The following is a 19,159-nucleotide window of genomic DNA, read 5'->3' on the forward strand; positions in this document are numbered from 1 at the left end:
GGCACAGCCGGTGCCCGGCCCCCCCCGCCGCGGCCGCCGTGAGGCGGAGGGGCGCCGCGCACGTGAGCCAGCGGGAGCGGGAAGGCGCCCGCGAGGCGGGGGCGGGGCCCGGGGCCCGGGGGCGGGGCCCGGGGGGGTAGGCGGGGCGATCTGACCCCGCCCCTCTGCCGCCCGGCGCCGGCGCCGCCAGGGGCGCTGGGAGTTGTGTCCGCCCGCGGCGCCTTTCGCCCTCCCCGGCCGCGCTCCGCCCCGCCTGGGCGGCCACTGGCCCCAGGGCCGCCGGGCCGCATCGGGAGTGCTCCTTCCGCAGCACAGGCCCCTCTGTCGTTGTTTGTGTGTGCGGAGCGATGGGCGGGGAAGGGAGCCGGCACGGCTCCTCACAGAACTACAGCTCCCGGCGTGCCTTGCGCCCCAGGCTACTTAAGGGGGGGGGGGGGCTGGGGGGGAACATGGCGGCTGCTAAAGCGAGTCGGAGAGGTGGCTGAGGTGAGTCCGGGGCAGCCAGGAAGAGGTTGCTTTCGTTGTCTTCACCTTCACAGCCATCTCCTTTTCCCGTTCTTCCGCTCCCTTCCCCGCTTTCCGCGTTTGGGAGCCCGCCGGCCGCGCCAGATGGGCGGGCGCTGAGGAGAGGCTGCGGGGGGGCGGCCGGAGGCTGGGGCCCACCTGCCGCGGCGGGACCCCTCTGGGCGGCGGGGCGGCTGGCGGAGGGAGGCGGGAGACGGCAGAAGAGGCCGGAGGACATCGCCTCAGCCCGTAACTCGGCGGCCCGCAGGCTGTCAGCAGGGCGGCCGGCTCCAGGTGCCCCTGTGGCCGCAAAAGCTGTCCCGGCAGGCTTGTAGTAGGAGCGGGACCCCCCCTGCCTTTCCCGGGAGAGGGCTTGAGATCCTGCCCCCGGTGAGTGCCTGCATGATGCTCCTCCGGGGGTAGAGGCCTTCCATGAGGCGGTCAGAAGTCCAAACCTTGTCGTCAGTAGGCAGTCGTGCCTGATGTGGTCAGACATCCCGGTGGTGTCAGTCTGAAAGCAGCAGAGCAGTGGAGGACTGTGGCTTTGGGATTTCCCTAAGCTGGTTTTCTTCAAATAGACCATAACACAGCGAGGTCTTGCTAAGGATTAACTGAACACAATGCAAATTTACGAGAGGACTACGCTGCGAGCTTTCTTAGATAGCTTCGTCTTTTACTTAATTGTGCAGCACGGAGCCATACTTTAGATAATTGAGGTGTAAGTTCACAAATCGTCTTACTGAGAACTAATTATAGTACAACTTCACTTTCGTTAACCCGAATACATCTAGGAAGGTATCCCATGGTACTTTGAGCTGAGATCCTAGGAAGAAAAGATCCTGGTGTGGATGGAGAGATCTCTCTGCTCTGTTGGAGAACTTGTGGAAAAGCCTGTAACTCAGAACCAGAGTTTTAATTCCTCTATCAAAATCAAGTTTGCTAGCCCAGATGTTACACTTTGTAAAGCTACATCAGATGTTTGCTGTGCAAATCAAGTAGGCAAGCTAAAACCAGAGTAACAGCCAAGGCTTTGGGAAGATACAGGTAATCTAACTCCCAAAGCCTTTGTAACACATTCAAAATAATTTGAAATGTTTTCCTGAGTAACTTTAGTATTCAGGGCATCTTGCTAGAAGACTCAGTGTATGGATGCTCTTAAACATGTGGTAAAATTTCCCTGAGAAATTGGTGGTTTGGGGTTGAAATCTTGATTGTAGTGCCCTGATACGTATAAAGGCTTACACATAAATTTTATCTAAGCCCTTTAAGTAACTTTTAATATTTGTCTAAAAAAAATGCTACTAGAATGGGATTAATTTCTGATTCAGGTAAAAACTCACAAAAATGGGAATTAGAATACAGTTTGTAATTCAACAACTTTTAAAATTAAATGTTTAAGTTTGGCATCCTGTTATGAAAATGTTTGCAGTTAATGATGAACAGTAACTTCTCTCTACTTCTGATCCAAACTTGTGCAGGAGAAAAGAATAAACAAATTTTATATTACAAGCAAGTGGAAGGAGGCATTAGAATACTAATCAGACTTGGCAAGCGAACTTCAAGTATAATGAAGAGGGATTACTCTTCTAATTATGAAATTTAAATTGTAAAATGTACAGGTTAGAAACAGCTTTTGTTGGTATCAGTGACTTTTAACTGCGCAGCCTAACTCTGTAACGAAGTAATTCTTATAAAATTATTGCGTTATTTTTAAACAACTTGGAAGATATTGGGTTTCTTTTAAGTAAAAGCAAATCATGTCTTCTGTAGTTGGAATAGAGCAAAAAATATTTATCTGATGGATTTTTAACCCACCACTGGCAACATATGTAGCTAGGCACAGGAATATTGCTTTTAATTTTGCCAGCAAAATGGATATTGGGTTGAACTAGCCTTTGAGATGGTGGGAAGGGTTGCTAAGGAACACTTATTTAATGCGCAGGGTTTTTCTTGTCCTAAAACCATCTGCTTGAGACTGAATTCTCTAAGGTGAGGCTGGACAAATGTCCTTTTAGCTGAACTCTCTTGGGTGAGAGAACAGGGTCGCCTCATTAATACAGGCAGGCTCATGTGTGGCATTGCTTCTCCACCTGAGAAAGCTAATTCAAAATAAAGTCAGGTACTTTTACAGAATTGCACTGTGTTATGTAAATCCATCTTGTATTCCATTTTTTTGACTCTGGGAATTGTAGTTGGAACCTAACTCTCTACATTTAGGAATGAGCGTCTGACTTATTAATCTTGCATTGCACTGGCCATTTGCCTACCTTCAAAACTAAAGGCATTGATTAATTTTTCAAATAGGAAATATGAGTGGGGAACCAAGTGATGTAAAAACTTAATGTGCAGTGTGTTTTTAATTGTCAGTTCATGCCTGCCCAGCTTGGCTTGCCTGACTGTCAGAGGTGTTTAAGCCTGTACTCTTCTTTGGCTTATTTTGGAGGAATGGATAGGTGCCCAGCTGGCAATTTCATTTTGAATACTTAAAAATGAAGTTAATAATTTCTAGTGTTACATATTAGAATAACATAATGGTGGACTTACTGAAAGAAAATACAAAACCTCAGGTATGCTGACTTCTATTTCTTTACCTGTAGCACAAGGATATATACATTTTTCCATTTTAGATCTTTTATGGAGATCTGTTTTAGGGCAGACAGGAAAAAGCTGTCCGCTCTTCTGTTTGGTTTTCAGTGCCATTATGGAATCTTGTGATAATAAGAAATGTGTTCTGCTTATAAACTCTCCTTTAATTTCAGATTTCAGATTAAAGTAATGAAAAAAATAACATATGAGCCTATAACTGGAGGAAGATGATCAGAACCAATAAGTCGAACAAAGTGTGTTTTTATTCCTACGTTAGTGCTGCTTGAATCTGATAGAACAATGAATTGACCTTGGATTTCCTTATCCTAGCCAAATTGTGTAGAATCTCCTTAAAACTAAACTGAAAGTTTTTGTTAAGAAAAACTGCTCTTATGTGTCATACAAGTGTTGATTTTCCTTTTAAGGTACATTCACTAGCATTGCACTTTGATTGTAATTGTGTTTAGAATCATGATTATTATATCCTTAGGAAAACAAAGTAACTTTGCACTTTGATTGTAGTTGTGTTTAGAATCATCATTATTGTATCCTTAGAAAACCAAAGTAACTTCTGGTCCTCCACAGATAAGTAGACATGACTCTCATTTACCTCTTCAATATCCAGGAGTCAGTTGCTTTGGTGCAGGTACATTGTATAAGTACATAACATCCTTAACGTGCTTCTGGTGATCTGTCAAATATCACAAAATGACATGGAATATGTTAAACAGTAAGTGCTAGACTATTCAGGAAACTAAATTATATCTCATGGTTTGCCATCTCTCTCTCTTTAATTGTAGCCAAGTTCTACTTCATCAAATTCTGTTTTTTTTTTTTTCCCCCCTCTCTTGATATGTAAAATATAGTTCAGTGACAAACAGCAGAGTAGACTCATGGTGGGAAGCTTCTTATTTTAGTTCTGTTTTATTGTAACAGATACCAGCATCTGTGGGCTAAACTTTGCCCTAGGCCTAACAAGCCAGTGATTGAACACTATGGAGAGGAAATTGTGCAGTCTGTTCTCCATGTAGAAGCCAGGCCACCTCCATATTGAATTTTTGTTCCTGTTACAGATCATAAAATGATTAAAAATCCAGTGAATTATTTGGAGATTTTTAGTTCTGTTTTTAATTTGAACACTTGTCTTAGTTGCTTTTACAACTTTTCTAGTAATTTCTGCATTAATATCTTCTAAAGTTAGTTGACTTTGCTAGCAACAACAGTGATAATGTTCTAGCAAAATGTATTGAATTCCTGATTGCTAGTATTGGTCAGTAAAACACTGTAACATTGGCACTTGACTCCCTTGAACCTGTCATCAGGCTCTTTGTTTGCATTTTTGTGTTCTAATATGTCATTAAATCTGTCTTCTGTAATCTCTCAGCTAAATTCTTAACTACACTCTGAATTAGGGATTTCACTTTTCCATGTGTCTGTTGAACATCACAATCCACAGAACATGTTTTATTTTATAAAATTATGCTGCTTCTAACTCTGTCCTTGGATAGGTACATACAGCCTTCTAATAGGATATTTTAAATAAATTACTTTGAAGCACTACTTTTAATCACAGTTGCTATTAGAAAAACCTTTGACTGAAATACATATACAACGAGAATAAAGTCTATTTTTAGCAACTATGAACATTTGATCATGAAAACATATTTTCTGACCAAATAAAATGTTTATTCTCACATTATCAGTGTCTGGAATTAGAGGTTTTTGGTGTGCATATATAAACAGCTATTAGCTGAATATCTTTTATTTATTTTTTTTTTAAATCTTTGAAAACAGCAAGACTCAATCTCTTTAACTGAGATTTTTTTCTTAGTTGTGAGAAGGTACATTTGCAGGGAGGTCGCATTTGGCAGTTAATAAAACCCAAATGCACTGCTTTAATATAGAAAAGTCTTCAAATGATTTGCATTTTAAGGCTAATTAATTAAACAGTAGATTAGGCTATTTTTATTCCCAAAATAGATTGTTGTAATGTCAGTTGAGTTAATTGTATGAAGGTATCTAAATGCATCAAAAATCCTTTGAGCAGCTATTGTTTATAGTAGTTTGCTCTCTGATCTGTCTTTTTTTGATACTGGGAGAAAAATGTCCTAGGAAGTGCCACACATTTTTTTTTCAGCATCGTTTTTCCTTGTGTAGAACAGAAACCTTTCATAGGCTATTTAACGTAGAAATGCTGTGATTTATATTTGAAGTGGAAGTATCCTGCTATACGCCATTTAGCATCATAAACAGTGGCAGTTCGAAAGGTCATCTCAGTAAATACAGAGAAAAATGGGTACTCAGGCATCAAATGCAATAACAGAAGGACTAAATTTCAAGAACTGGCAAAACCTACATATAATCTGGTCAGATGAAATGATATCTGGGTTTCTGTGGTAACAGCCTCTTTGATAATGGAACTGAATATTACGACTTCGGCTCGTTCTGCATAGGTTTCTATGTATATTTAGATGTAAATTGTCTAAAGCTATTGTCTTGACTTAATTTTTTGTTTTCTTTATAGCTTATTATATTTTCTCAAAATTGAAGATAGAGTCCTGATTAACAATGCCTGCCAGTAAGTATTGTTACCTTAAGTATGTTAAGACAGTATTTAGGGGTGTTTACTATTACAATATTTTCTTTGGAGGTTAAAACTCTACCAAAACTAAAATGGAAAAAACCCAAATTATGACACTTACTGTCATTTTTAAGATCTCAGTATTATCCAGCCTCTGCCTTTGTAAATCTCCGTATATTTTTCAAAGGAGCTTAATATGGGCTCTGCATTTTCCTTTTTGATAAGAAGTTCACAGTTTAACATTGATGAATTTTGTGATGTCAAGCATGTTCTGAAATAGTTGTATTCAGAAAATAAAAAGATATTATGATATAGCTATAATCCTATGTTTGGAAAATTACAATATTTTTTATAAAAGATAGCATTACTGTTTAGGATATAAACGATAAGACTCAAAATTTTTAACATTCAAAGTTAAATGATGTTTTTGAGGCAGATGTTTCTAAGAATCAAATTACTATTTACCCTGAAGAGTAGCAAATTTCCCTAACACAACGGGTCAAGTTACGAAATGTGTTATAGTAGTATTAATTCCAACTAAATTTTTTATTACTGTTTTTCTCTTTTCTATTTAGAAAAATCCTGCATGGTCTTTAGTAAAATTACTAACATCAGTCTTTGGATAAAGCAGTCTGCTTTATCCAGAGGATAAAGGAAGTCTTCATAAAGTTACAGTACCAGTCATATTGAGTGCACTTTAATTATAGGTTTGTAATGAATTTCACAAATGTTTAATTTCATGAAGAAATGTTTGAGCATTTTTTTTTTTTTTTTTTTTTTTTGCAAAGACTTAAGATTTGTAATAATATTTGTTATAAGCTGTGACTACTTGGTACTAAAAATGTCTTACAGGAATTCTGTGTTCTGTTGTTTGAACGACTGTCATGTAAAATACCTTATTGTAAATACTTAGGTGTTTTCTGCATTTGTGGTAAATAGTTGAAATTATTTCTGTACATAAACATAAGTTTTTGTAACAAAATAGTGGCAAATAGGTATGTATTATGTTGGATATTTGCATGAGAAGCAGCTGACATAAATTGTTCCGACTGTATTGTGGTTCAACTTCTGTAATACAGAGAATTGCTGCTGTGTTTTGATTGCAGTGTTCAGTACTATGAAGGCCTCTATCATGGTACTCACTTTTGCTGTGAAGGAGTGTGTGGGGTTTTTTAAATAATTAAACTGGAAAAGTAAGATTCGATTCATTTCTTTTTTCTCCTAAACCAGGTATGCTTATGTTCAGGGTCATTATTAACACTATTTACCCTAATGCATGTAGAGTTTGCATTAATACAGGGTCAGATGGAACTTAAAGGAGACCAAAACAACTGGTTGCAATATTTATCTGTAGTGAGACGTTCAGAGCTGTGCAGCCATTTATTTCTCTTCTGTGTATATTTGATGAGCTTTTAAGTGTGTGGGTGAAGGGAAGGTAACCTAACAGATGCAAGTGTATGGCAATTCTTGCGAAATAACAGCACTTTCTTAATATTTTCCTTCCGAAAATTGTGGTGATGAAGAACTACGATTAAATTTTAATGCAAGCAAGCATTACTTTGGGGCTGGTTGTACCTTTTATCAATGTTGCATAGAGACAGCCTTCAAGACTTCAACTTTGTTGCATATGAAAGGGAAAGCTTCTGCCTGCTAATTTAGGCTTCTTTAGAGATTCCACAGGATTCTTTTCAGAGCATATTGACGAAACAGGTTGCTACTATTTAGTGTTACTTTGAAATCTTGAAGTATTTGTTCTTGAAATCTGAAAAGCTCGGTTGTTTGTAAAGACTGGGATTTTTTTTTTCCTCCACATGGAGTTCTGTCATCCCACACATTAACAAGTGCATTGAGCATCTTTTGGAATAAAATGTGGAAAAGGCTGTTAGAGTGAAATATTTTCCAAAAATGTTTTCTGTCATGCTAGAAAGAGTTTTTTATAAACGAAGTAGAATAATAATATCTAGTTAAAAGGAATGTTTGATGGAGTTCTTGGGTCATTCTGACCACTTCCATTGTCCTGCTTGCTTTCCTGAGTCTTTATATCAGTTTCTGGTAATATTTTTATCCCTTTTTTGCAGTACAGTAGTTAGGTAATGTCTAGGTCTAAAAGTGGTGATTTGGAAGGTCAGGAGAGGCCAAGATACTGGTATTATGGAAAGACTGGACAAGGAGACATAATTAGTCTTTCTGGGGACTTCAGCTGTTCCTAGAGACACTTTAGAAGTCAGTTGCAAAGTTATTGTACATCAGCCTTCACAGTACAATATACTTTTTATCTTCCTCAATATTAACCGTCAAAAAAATAGGCATGCAGTTAGAACTGGGATGTGGCATTGAGAGGGAGAGAGATGAACATTGGCAGATAACCAAGGGTAATGTTCTTGTCATTTAACCTCGATCATGTGTGCTGGTCTCTGCAGTGGCTGTTTGTCGGACTGGATTATCAGATTTTCCATTGATGTTGCTGTTTAGTGACCCCATTGAAGAATATGAGGATATAGTGCTGCACTGAGTCCTTAATGAAATGATGTTAAGGTTTTACTCTTGAGAGAGTAATAGCCCATAAAGAGAAAATTTTCAATCTGCTCTCTTAAAATGTGAAAGTGCTTGATTCTGACTAGCCATGGCATGGCATCTGTATTGACATCTAGTCTGTAGTGGAGGTGTAATGCTAAATAATTGCAGCAGCACTTGCAGCAACCTTGCCAAAGCATTGCTTTTCCCTGTATTCTTTGTAGCTATAACTTCTTGTGTAGCTCCTCTTGTACAAATAACATGGGCTTTGATGCAACATATGCTTACAAACATGGTGTCTTCGTCTGAAGTTGAAATGCAAGTTCTGAAATGCTGAGAAAGCAAGTGTGTTTTCTCACGGCTATTATGACACAGTAGTAGATCGATTTGAGCCACAGTTATTTTATTAGCTGATTTAGCTGTGCCTTATCACAAAGAAACCATGGATTAAAAGATTAATTAGTCCTTTTATTTAAAAATAAAAGAACTTGTAACCAGATAGCCTTTGCAGTACAGACAGTATGTGTTTTTCATTTGTCACAAGTTTGCTCTCAATTTCCCTATTCAGTAATTTCTGCAGACAATTTCATTTAACATACTTCTGTTATGGAACATGGGTGCTTTTGGTACTGTTTTTGTTGGCTGCATTTGGATTGAAATGTTACAAATGCTTCTGTTAAGGAAAAAGCCATAGCTAAATCATATATCAGAACACTTGTTTAAGACTCTTTCTTTTTGGACATTATGTTCCAGATATTCACACTTAATCAGATGCTTGAAACACAGTTTGGTAGATAATGAGGTTTTTCAGAAACGGATAACCTACTTACTGGCTGTATTCCCTGACTTCAATTAAATATTTAACTTAAAGGCAGATTTTATACTAAGATGCAGTTGCTTGACTAGAAAAATTACGTGCGATACAGGTGAGAACACCTGCTGACTATAAGAATTCATTTTACTTGTGGTAGCTATGCGTGTGACTTTTTTTTTTCTTATTCTTTTTTTTTTCTTATTCTTTTCTCTTGTTCTTACTTAGGCCATTAACATACTTTGCTTTTCAAGGTTTTGTTACTAATCATTGTTATGTTAAACTGATTTTAGCTGCTGATTAGCAGGTCCTTGTATGACTGAGTAACATGCAAATTAAGAGAGCAAATAAATAAAAATAAGGATTTCGATAAATGTAGTTTTCCCACATTCTTGCCGTGAATTACTGCTGTGAAATTTAGTAATATGAACATCCCCTACAGTATTCTGTCAAATATTTGGCAGTTAGAAAGAGACCACTGATTTAAGAGATAGATGTATCAGTTTGTGTGGAAAATCTACCATGATTTGGCCTGTTCTTAGTTACAGTGAAGTGACTGTTTTGGTAACTTCAGAATGCTTCTCCAAGTATGCTCAATGCATTGATTGCTTGTCACTAAACTATGTAACATTTTTGTTCCTCAGCTTTCCAGACACCATGTGGTTTTCTGCCAGTTGTCTTTGCAGAGACATCTAGTCTGTAGTTGGTGTGTACTGATGGCTTCCCTAGGTTGTGTGAGATGAAAGTAAATAGAAGACAGAAGAATTGAATAGTGATTGTCTTTTTTCTTTGTTCTTGGATATTACTGCTTTCAGTTAAGTTGCTTCATGGTCTTTAAACAACCAACCAACCCACCCCTCCCCACCAAACAAACAAAAAACCACCCCAAACTTTCAAAATTATAGTGTTCTTTTTGAACAGAGCTTCCTTGCCGAGCGTAGGAAGGAAAGCAGCACTTGAAATGGAATTTGAAATGAGCAAATTCTTGTCTCATATTTAATGTTCTTAACTCATTTTAAGAGGCAGATAATCTCCTCATTTTGCATTTCTTCCCTCACAACAATTTTGGGAAATTCATTTATTTGTCTTTTGCAATTCTAGTTTGTATTCTGTGTATAACAACTAAGTAATAACAAGCTTGTTAATGAGAAGGGTAGATTTATTTCCCTGCAGAAATACAGTTCTAAAATACCCATGGTGGCTGGAGCTGTATCCCCAAATCTGTCTATATAAATATTTCATGGGCTAAACATTCTAATACTTTTAGTGAAAATTAAGCCATAGTTCTAATTAATAACTTTCTCCACTCTTTCTGTCTAACATACTTTTTTCCTCATCTGGAGTATGCTTCTCATGTACCCTTGATACTTTAAAACCCTAAATGGGATCTTTCACTTAATGAAGCTTTTTTCATAATTGCATTAATTTATTTTATAGGCAGTAGAAACCATATTAGTTTTCTGACAGTATTGTTGACTACTTAGAATGGTGTTAAAATAAACATATTATTCTATAAATTTTTCATATTCTGGCTATTACAGAAGAGTTACATGGGGGAGTATCTCAAATCATTGTCTGCTGCTTGATTCTGGTACCTCAGAGGATGAGAAAGACAAGCAGCCCTGTATCAAATCCATCTTTCAACTACTAACCTAACCAACACAGGAACTTGAAAAACAGCTGCCAAGGGTATGTTGTGGTTTGGGCTTCCTTCGGCAGTTTGCCATTTGCTAGACCTAGGCCAGTAAAGGAAAATAACTGTATTTCAGAATATCTAACTATTATAATATATGGTCACAAAATATATAACGGATTCCTTACACAATAATATGCAATAAATGCTTTCAGTATGTAAACACTTAGATACAGATTTTTCTCAGCTGATTTTTAGGTGATTGTAATTTCTACACTGGAAAGAAAAAGTAGTAACTTCTCTAAGGGCATCCTTTGCTTAAGCTAAGAAAAAAACCACAGGAAGTTGTATCTGGAGAATTGTAGCTCTTTGTACATCTGTTTATTTCACTTGTGATACCCTAAGCAACTTTGTGTGCCAGTGGGGTGGTTGCCTCCATATTTAATGAATCTACATGGACTTCTTTGACTTGTTAATTTTGAACAAGTGCTCATTTTGCTGTTTTCTGTTAGCTGTTAGTTCTCTCTTTATGTGTGCATCATCCTAACCCCATTTGGGAAAATTAAGGTTTAGCAGTTCCATAGAAAGTGAAAATCACTTGTATTAATACATTGTAATTAAGGTCTAATAACATCATTAACATCGTTCCTCCTTTCATTCCTTCCATTTGTTTTGGAACACACTTCAGTATAGCCAAGAAATGAACAATTTTATTTCATCCATTCCTTGTCAAAACCTGAAGAACTTATTTTTTCAGCTGCTGTCATTTACGTGTGCGCAATCTGGGCATATAACATAGGAAATCAAATGCTTTAGAGATTAACTTAATTCTGTCTCCATCAATGCCTTTATGTGCTTCTAAAGTATACATGGACAGTTCACCAAATGTTAAAATGTAGCTTAATAGTTTTTTTTCAGGTGTTATTAAAATATGGCTATCATTGTTATTTACAGAAATCGCTTTGCAACTGGTTTTCCTATCAGTCGATTAACCTTCATGTGCAGCATTGTTTGCTATTGATTTCTCAATCATGGGACGAAAGGGTAAGAAGGCTCATGCTGATTACGCATGCAAGTGTCCTATTTTTTTTTTATGCATGACAACAAAGAAAAATTGATTTTTGGAAGGGGGGATAAGTTTTCCTCTATGTGATTAAATGCATGTCTCCATGGGAAGACAAGGGTGAACTGCTTTTAAAAATATTCTGGCCTTCCCTTTACCTGGTATATGGACTTTCTTTCCAATCATTGACCACTAGGACCCCCAGTGGCTCTCTAGAGAATCAGGTACCTTGTGAATTGCTGAAGATGGACGTTAGCTGTGTACATGACTCTTGACTTTCAGAGTGCTATTTCATTTCTAGAAACTTACATCATTCAAGATTAATTCATGCAGGAATTAGATACGAATGAGCAGAAAGTTGGGGTAGGTAGATGAATGAGGCTCTTCCTCATCTAGTAGTAGATGTCAGCTAATTATCATGTCCAAAGGTGAACAGTTCCAGATTTTGCTGTTTTGAAGGTGCTTAGTTGAACAGCCAGAGTTCTGCTTGGTTCTGTATTCTGGAGTTCATGTCTATGACATATACTACTAGCAAACTCTGTTTGTAGCTGATGTGTTCAAGGGAATGACGTATGACTTTGACTGGTAACTCAGCTGGTTCAAAGAATACAAGCCTTTTAGTACCCAGGTAGAGGTCAGTACGAAATTTTATAGAATCATAGAATCGTTTAGGTTGGAAAAGACCTTTAAGATCATCCAGTCCAACCATTAACCTACACTACCAAGTCCACACTAAACCAATCAAGGGCAGACTAGACTAAACCATGTCCCCAAGTGCCACATCTACCTGTTTTTTGAACACTTCCAGGGATGGTGACTCCACCACCTCTCTGGGCAGCCTGTTCCAATGCTTGACCACCCTTTCTGTAAAGAGATTTTTCCTAATTTCCAACCTAAACCTCCCCTGGCGCAGCTTGAGCCCGTTTCCTCTTGTCCTATTGCTAACTACATGGGAGAAGAGACCAACACCCACCTCACTACAACCTCCTTTCAGGTAGTTGTAGAGAGCGATAAGGTCTCCCTTCAGCCTCCTCTTCTCCAGGCTAAACAACCCCAGTTCCCTCAGCCGCTCCTCATAAGGCCTGTGCTCCAGACCCTTCACCAGCTTCGTTGCCCTTCTCTGAACACGCTCCAGCACCTCAATGTCTGTCTTGTAGTGAGGGGCCCAAAACTGGACACAGTATTCCAGGTGCGGCCTCACCAGCGCCGAGTACAGGGGCACAATCACCTCCCTGCTCCTGCTGGCCACACTATTCCTGACACAAGCCAGGATGCTGTTGGCCTTCTTGGCCACCTGGGCACACTGCTGGCTCATGTTCAGCCGGCTGTCTACCAACACCCCCAGGTCCTTTTCGGCCAGGCAGCTTTCCGGCCACTCTTCCCCAAGCCTGTAGCATTGCATGGGGTTGTTGTGACCCAAGTGCAGGACCCAGCACTTGGCCTTGTTAAACCTCATACAGTTGGCCTCAGCCCATCGATCCAGCCTGTCCAGGTCCCTCTGCAGGGCCATCCTACCCTCCAGCAGATCGACACTCCCACCCAGTTTGGTGTAATCTGCAAACTTACTGAGGGTGCACTCAATCCCCTCATCCAGATCGTCGATAAAGATATTAAACAAGGCTGGCCCCAAAACAGAGCCCTGGGGAACACCACTTGTGACCGGCTGCCAACTGGACTTAACTCCATTTACCACTGCTCTTTGGGCTCGGCCACCCAACCAGTTTTTTATCCAGTGAAGAGTACGCCCATCCAAGCCATGAGCTGCCAGCCTCCCTAGGATAATATTGTGGGAGACGGTGTCAAAAGCTTTGCTAAAGTCCAGGTAAATGACATCCACAGCCCCTCCTTATTTTCTAATGTAAGGGATGTGTCATAATTGTTTACATTTCAAAAGTTAAAACAATTATAGAATTCTTGTCTTGCACAGGTATATTTAAGAATCATAAGACTAGCAAGTAATTTGTAAAATAGGAAAATTCTTAATTTGCCTAAGTACCAAATATAAAGAGCGAATTAGTTAAATGTATTTATGGAGTACTTGCTGTTTTCTTGAACAGAAGTTTAAATCAGTAAATGTATTTGCGTAGAGTGAATATTGCAGTAGTCTGACTTGCATGCTTTTAATTCAGAGCAGAAAGGTTTCATTGTAGGTAAAGAACTGTCTAGCCTTTGATAACTTACATGTGCAAATAACTGAGCTCATGAAATGGATGCTACTGAAGTAGTGGTATTTTATGTTTAAGAACTTACGTTTCTTTCAAAGATTGAATTATTTTTCTAAACTAGAAACATGGCAGTAAGAATTAATCTTTTGTAAAGATGTGCAAAATCCCCAACAATTATGTGAGAAAAGGTAAATATTTGTTTTCAAAATAAACATTTTTTTAGTCCTTTTTAAATTTGGTGGCTTTTTAAAAAATAGATTTATACCATGTAAAGTCTGAGTAGAATTCTAGAACCCAAGATTTTAAAAAAATATATATCTCAGCCTTCCTTTTTGTGTCCAACATGAGATCTGTTAAAGGTCTCGGTCCTTTCATTTTTCAAGAAGAATAGAGTTGTGATTCTAAATTGTACTTAGACGTGTTACAGTATTTTGCTTATTAAGGTCTGTACTTTGGCTTGAAATGGGCACAGAGTCTTTAATTGTGGCTTGAGAATGCTTACTCTTTCCTTAGTAAGAGAGTGAATAAGGAATTTCAAACTAACACTTAGCTATATCTTTATACTAAATCAGTACTCCCTGATACTTTTGTGAAGTTGTTAATATGTAAGAAAATATGTGAAGATAAGTCTTCACAGATATTTTGTTGGTCTCCTTCTGTAGTTCTAACAAATACAGAATAATTTATGCAATCAAAACAGATTTTTCCATTTTCATTAAACTAGAACATAATTGTTTAATGATTAGAAAAGGACTTTAAGATGCTGATACCCTACTTTTGAAATTCATAGGTAATAAAAGATGAACAGTTATTAAATTAAAATTGATCTGTGTCTGACATGTTTGAGCTAGCAGAGTTCTCTTGTCTTGTAGTAAATGCAGTGCAGGGTGGATCCAAGACTTTTTCTATATGCATGTATTTTTGTTTTTTTTTTTTTAAATGAGTTTCTGCTCTGTTATTGACATCAGTTTAGATATAAGCCTAAGGTTCTTCAGAACTGAGAAAACATTATTTTTGCATGTTGAATCTGATGTTGGAATTGCAGCATGGTGAGAAGTGCTGGTTGTGGGGAAGAATGCTTGGGTTGCTGTAGAAACCAATGAGCCTGTGTGCCCACAGATGTCCTCCTGTGTGGTTTCTACAGAAAGTTGGGACACCTAAGACTTGCTGATTAACAATATGTGTATATACAACTACTTCTTTGTGTATAAATATAAAGCCCTTTGTCTCATAGACAGTCTTCTAGACTGAACATTTTAGTTTGGTGGGAAACAGAGTGGGTGTTGCAAAGGGATGTAGCCTTTAGGTACTGAAGGTGCACAGAGGAGAAATCAGCTGCATGTATGGTCCTTGTGTGGCTGATTAGAAATTACAGGAGGGAGGAAATTGCTTTTTAATTAGCTGGGATACGTGGTTCTAGATAGGCACATGTTCTACCCTTATATCCCACTGTTTTGGAGAGAAGACAATTCAGAACCTTGTAAGAGCTGCTTTTCAATTATTTTGGGAAACCTGAATCCAAGCTAGAGCACTTCTTAGAACTAATGGGAAAGATAACAACCACGAAGATATTTTATAATTCAGATTAACCTAGAAGGAGTTTTTTCAGTGTAACTTCTGTCTTTCATGTCTGTGTTTAAAACTGTTAATATTGAAAAGTTGTTGCATAAAATCCTGCTTGTTTGTTTGTTGTAGCACAAAGCTGCTCTTCTATGAGGGCAGGATGAACTAGGTAAAGCTGTCTGCAGAGAAAAGAAAGTGTAAAATGGTGTGTATGGGCAGCTCCGAGGACCTGTTCTTGATAATATGTAAAGAGATTTTTTTCAAATTTTTTATTCCAAATTATTTTAATGTTCTTCTATATGTATGTTCACATGTCCAAATTGCAATATCCTATTTTGTAAATACTTTCTGGGAAAATCAAACGGATAGGTACAGAACAAACAGGGCACTTAACTGAAGACTGGTGAGACTTGAACAAGAATTTGAGTTCGTAAGCTTCTGTATCTTATATGACTCTGTTTTTCAGAGTAACATTACAACATTTTTGTTTAGCATTTTATTTTTCAGTAACATCAATACAATTTAAACACTGTTACTGAACAGGAACAGATGTTTTGCTATGTTTTGAGCCCTGTGTATGTGCCTCAGAAGAATTGCTGCACTCAGTTTTCTCAATGCAGATACAATACTGGTCCTAGATTCACAGAAAAGTTTTCATCCATTCTCTCTCTTATGTTGCTTTCTATGTACAATGTGTGTCTGAAATCAAATTTATATAATATATTGAACCACTAGTATACAGAAAGTTTTCTTTTTAATTAGGAAATGTTTTTCAAAATTTGTGTATATGTACTGAAGTTTATAGCTGAGTGTGCTCAAATGAGGGTAAAACTTGTTTTTGAAGCTCTGGCCATGCTTATGTTGTCATTTGGGGTGTTTTAATAGAAAAAAGGATATATAAACCAACACACTTTTACATGTCCTATATACAGTTCAGTGTACTACTTACAGTTTAAACAGTTCAGTTTACTCTGAACTATTTAAAATCTAGTTTCCCTGAGCTAAACCTTTCTACTGCATTAGCTCTGAGGCTTCCAGAAAGAAGGCTGTGAACCCTTGCTTCCTCATCTTCAGGACTTTTAATCATGATGCACATGCTGTTTTCACTCACAGAAAGCTTCTCATGCCTTATTTTTCTTCATGCAATTCAGGTGACAGTGTGGAACCTACTCCCTGATCTATTTCAGCACTGTGCATTTGGGCAATGTGTGCTGCAGGGCACCATTGGGCAGGAGTGGAGAATTTAATCATAGAAACATAGAATGCTTTGGGTTGGAAGGGACCTTTAGACGTCATCTAGCCCAACCCCCCTGCAGTGAGCAGGGACAGCTTTAACCAGATCAGGTTGCTCAGAGCCCCATCCAACATGACCTTGAGTGTTGCCAGGGATGGGGCCTCCACTACCTCTCTGGGCAACCTGTGCCAGTGCTTCACCACCCTCATTGTAAAAAATTTCTTCCTTATATCCAGTCTAAATCTACCCTCCTTTAGTTTAAATCCATTATTCCTTGTCCTGTCACAACAGGCCTTGTTAAAAAGATTCTCCCGATCTTTCCTGTAGGCCCCCTTTAAGTACTGGAAGGTCGCAATAAGGTCTCCTCGCAGCCTTCTCTTCTCCAGGCTGAACAACGCCCGCTCTCTCAGCCTGGCCTCGCAGGAGAGGTGTTCCAGCCCTCGGATCATTTTTTTGGCCCTCCTCTGGACCTGCTCCAACAGTTCCATGTCTTTCTTGTGCTGATTCTGTGATTCTCCTATGATTCATAGATTCTATGATTCTATTTCAAGTTAACTTGAATCTATGATCCTCCCAGCCTAGATACTGCAGTCATAGGATACCTGTGATAAAAAAGTGACACACTGTTCTGAGCATCTTTTTCTCTGAGGATAAAGATGTGCAGCAGTATAAGATGCTGGGAGTTCTTACCACTGCAGCTGTGTTCCTGCCTTGTGGATTGGGTCAAGAAAACAAGCTGCATCTTCCTAAGAAAATGGAAAAAGTAGCAGTAGTCAGGAAACTTCTTCATGTTTCTCTATGTTCAGATTTTCCAATGCATGAAGTTTCAGGTGTTTATCACCCTGAGAAGACTTGCAACCTTGGGCACTTGCTGACTGGTTACTCGTTGGTTTGAAGTGAGCTCGTCTTCTGTAGGACAGGTGGTGATCAAAGTTTATCAGTGCCATCCTTCAAGTTCTCTTCAAATAGAGTGAATGTGTAGTATTGATAAAATCTTCATGACCTTCCAAAAGTAGGGAGTGTTTGACACTGTTCCATCTGTTGCTTGATGTAGGGAAGCCACAGCTTCAAAACCAGAAGAGTCTACTAGGTAATAAAGATTTCAGCTGACCAGCAAGGTGGATCTTTAGACGTTTTGGCAATGTTTGGTGACGTGTCAGGAGTCATTCCAGTTTCTTTCGTGACTCTGACATTGGAATCTAAACATCTGCTGAAAGGCAGAACTGCTCATGGTGTTTCAGTGACTCTTTGTGTTCTAAGAGATGCTAAGTAATCTATATGTGCTACTGCCATAAACCTGAGACTTCAAATGTGCCATTAATTGTAACATTACCACATTTACAATGGGAGCTTGTGTAATTTGCAACATCGCTACTAGGTGGTTGGCTTTGCTTTAGCCCCTACTTAATAGACTATCAACATACCATGTCCTAATGCTCTGCCTAGAGTTGTATCCAGACCCATGCTCTTGTCCCAGCTTCTTGTTGATTCCTCTTCTTCCCGTCCCATCTCATCCTCAAAATACACACATATACAGGGAGTGTTGCTTTAAAAGCAATGGCTTAATTCATATGAATTCCTGTAGCAAAACAGAAGTGAGCAGCAACTGTTCAAACAACAAAATAACTTTCTTCCTTGCTGGGAAGGAGGGCTGTGTCCAGTAATCTATGAGGAAATGCAATGGGAAAGGGAGTGTGGAAAATCTAATCTAGAACTTCTACAACTAGAACTGGGTGTGGCAAGGAGACAGTCCCTGTTGGCTGTCTGACTTGCTGCCTGGAGCTGGGACTGGGAAGAAAAGGTCTGGGAGGAATTCTGTAGCCTGGGCTTAAGTAGCAGTCACCAAAGCTTACCGAGACATTTAGCCAAGTGTATATATATATTTTTACCTGTAATTGGCCAACCTGCTGACCAGAAGTATGGTTTGAAGGCTCCAGAGCGAGACAGTGGCCCTTTTGGAATAGTTTTGCCCCTGGCACCCCTCAAGAAATGCTTGTTATTGACCCCTGGTCACCCTGGAGATAGGCTAAGTGTTGCTGCTTGTCCTGTTACCTTTCAACTGTGCCTTCCATAATGTCTTTCCTCTCCTTCAAGCACAATGTCCATCTTGATCCTGAGGTGCTGCAGCATCTTCTGTAGAATGGTCTTCCATGTTAGATGTTGCTCTCTACCTGCAACAAAGTAGGAACGAGGTGGTAGGGGAGGTGCAGGTGTTGCAGCCCTCTCCTCACTGGCATCCGTGGAGGAGTGTAAAGCAAGTTGGTTGGCCTTTGAGTGCCTACAAAGGTTACAGCATGCTGATCTGTCACCTGCAGCTGTGAAGTGTTCAAGGATACGGTATTCTGAAAATCGCTCATCTGGGTTAGAGAATAGGTTAGGGTCAAGGTGAAGGCAGGCTTTGAACAGGACAGTCTGTCTGGTACTGGGAGCTTACTTCTATGGCAGGATCATCACTGTGCCTGGGAGACTCCGTTCGCCTGTACCCACTGATCTTGGGAGGAGCCA

At 39.2% G+C, this 19,159-nt stretch overlaps 1 protein-coding gene across 3 annotated transcripts in view; it reads left to right on the forward strand.

Moving 5' to 3' along the window:
- The first annotated feature begins 458 nt into the window (after positions 1 to 458).
- Positions 459 to 19,159, forward strand: part of EFR3A (EFR3 homolog A) — an 89,851-nt gene continuing 71,150 nt past the window's right edge. Inside the window, exons 1-2 of one of the 3 annotated variants that reach the window (XM_075705398.1) lie at positions 459 to 486; positions 5,615 to 5,668. In XM_075705398.1, coding sequence (XP_075561513.1) covers positions 5,659 to 5,668 — 10 coding nt within the window. In that variant the 5' untranslated portion in view covers positions 459 to 486; positions 5,615 to 5,658. Of the gene's footprint in view, positions 487 to 3,783; positions 3,821 to 5,614; positions 5,669 to 11,659; positions 11,674 to 19,159 lie in introns of those variants that run through there. The other 2 variants (XM_075705399.1, XM_075705397.1) reach the window with 2 other exon arrangements.

This window comes from Pelecanus crispus, chromosome 2 (genome assembly GCF_030463565.1).
Source record: "Pelecanus crispus isolate bPelCri1 chromosome 2, bPelCri1.pri, whole genome shotgun sequence".
NCBI lineage: Eukaryota > Metazoa > Chordata > Aves > Pelecaniformes > Pelecanidae > Pelecanus > Pelecanus crispus.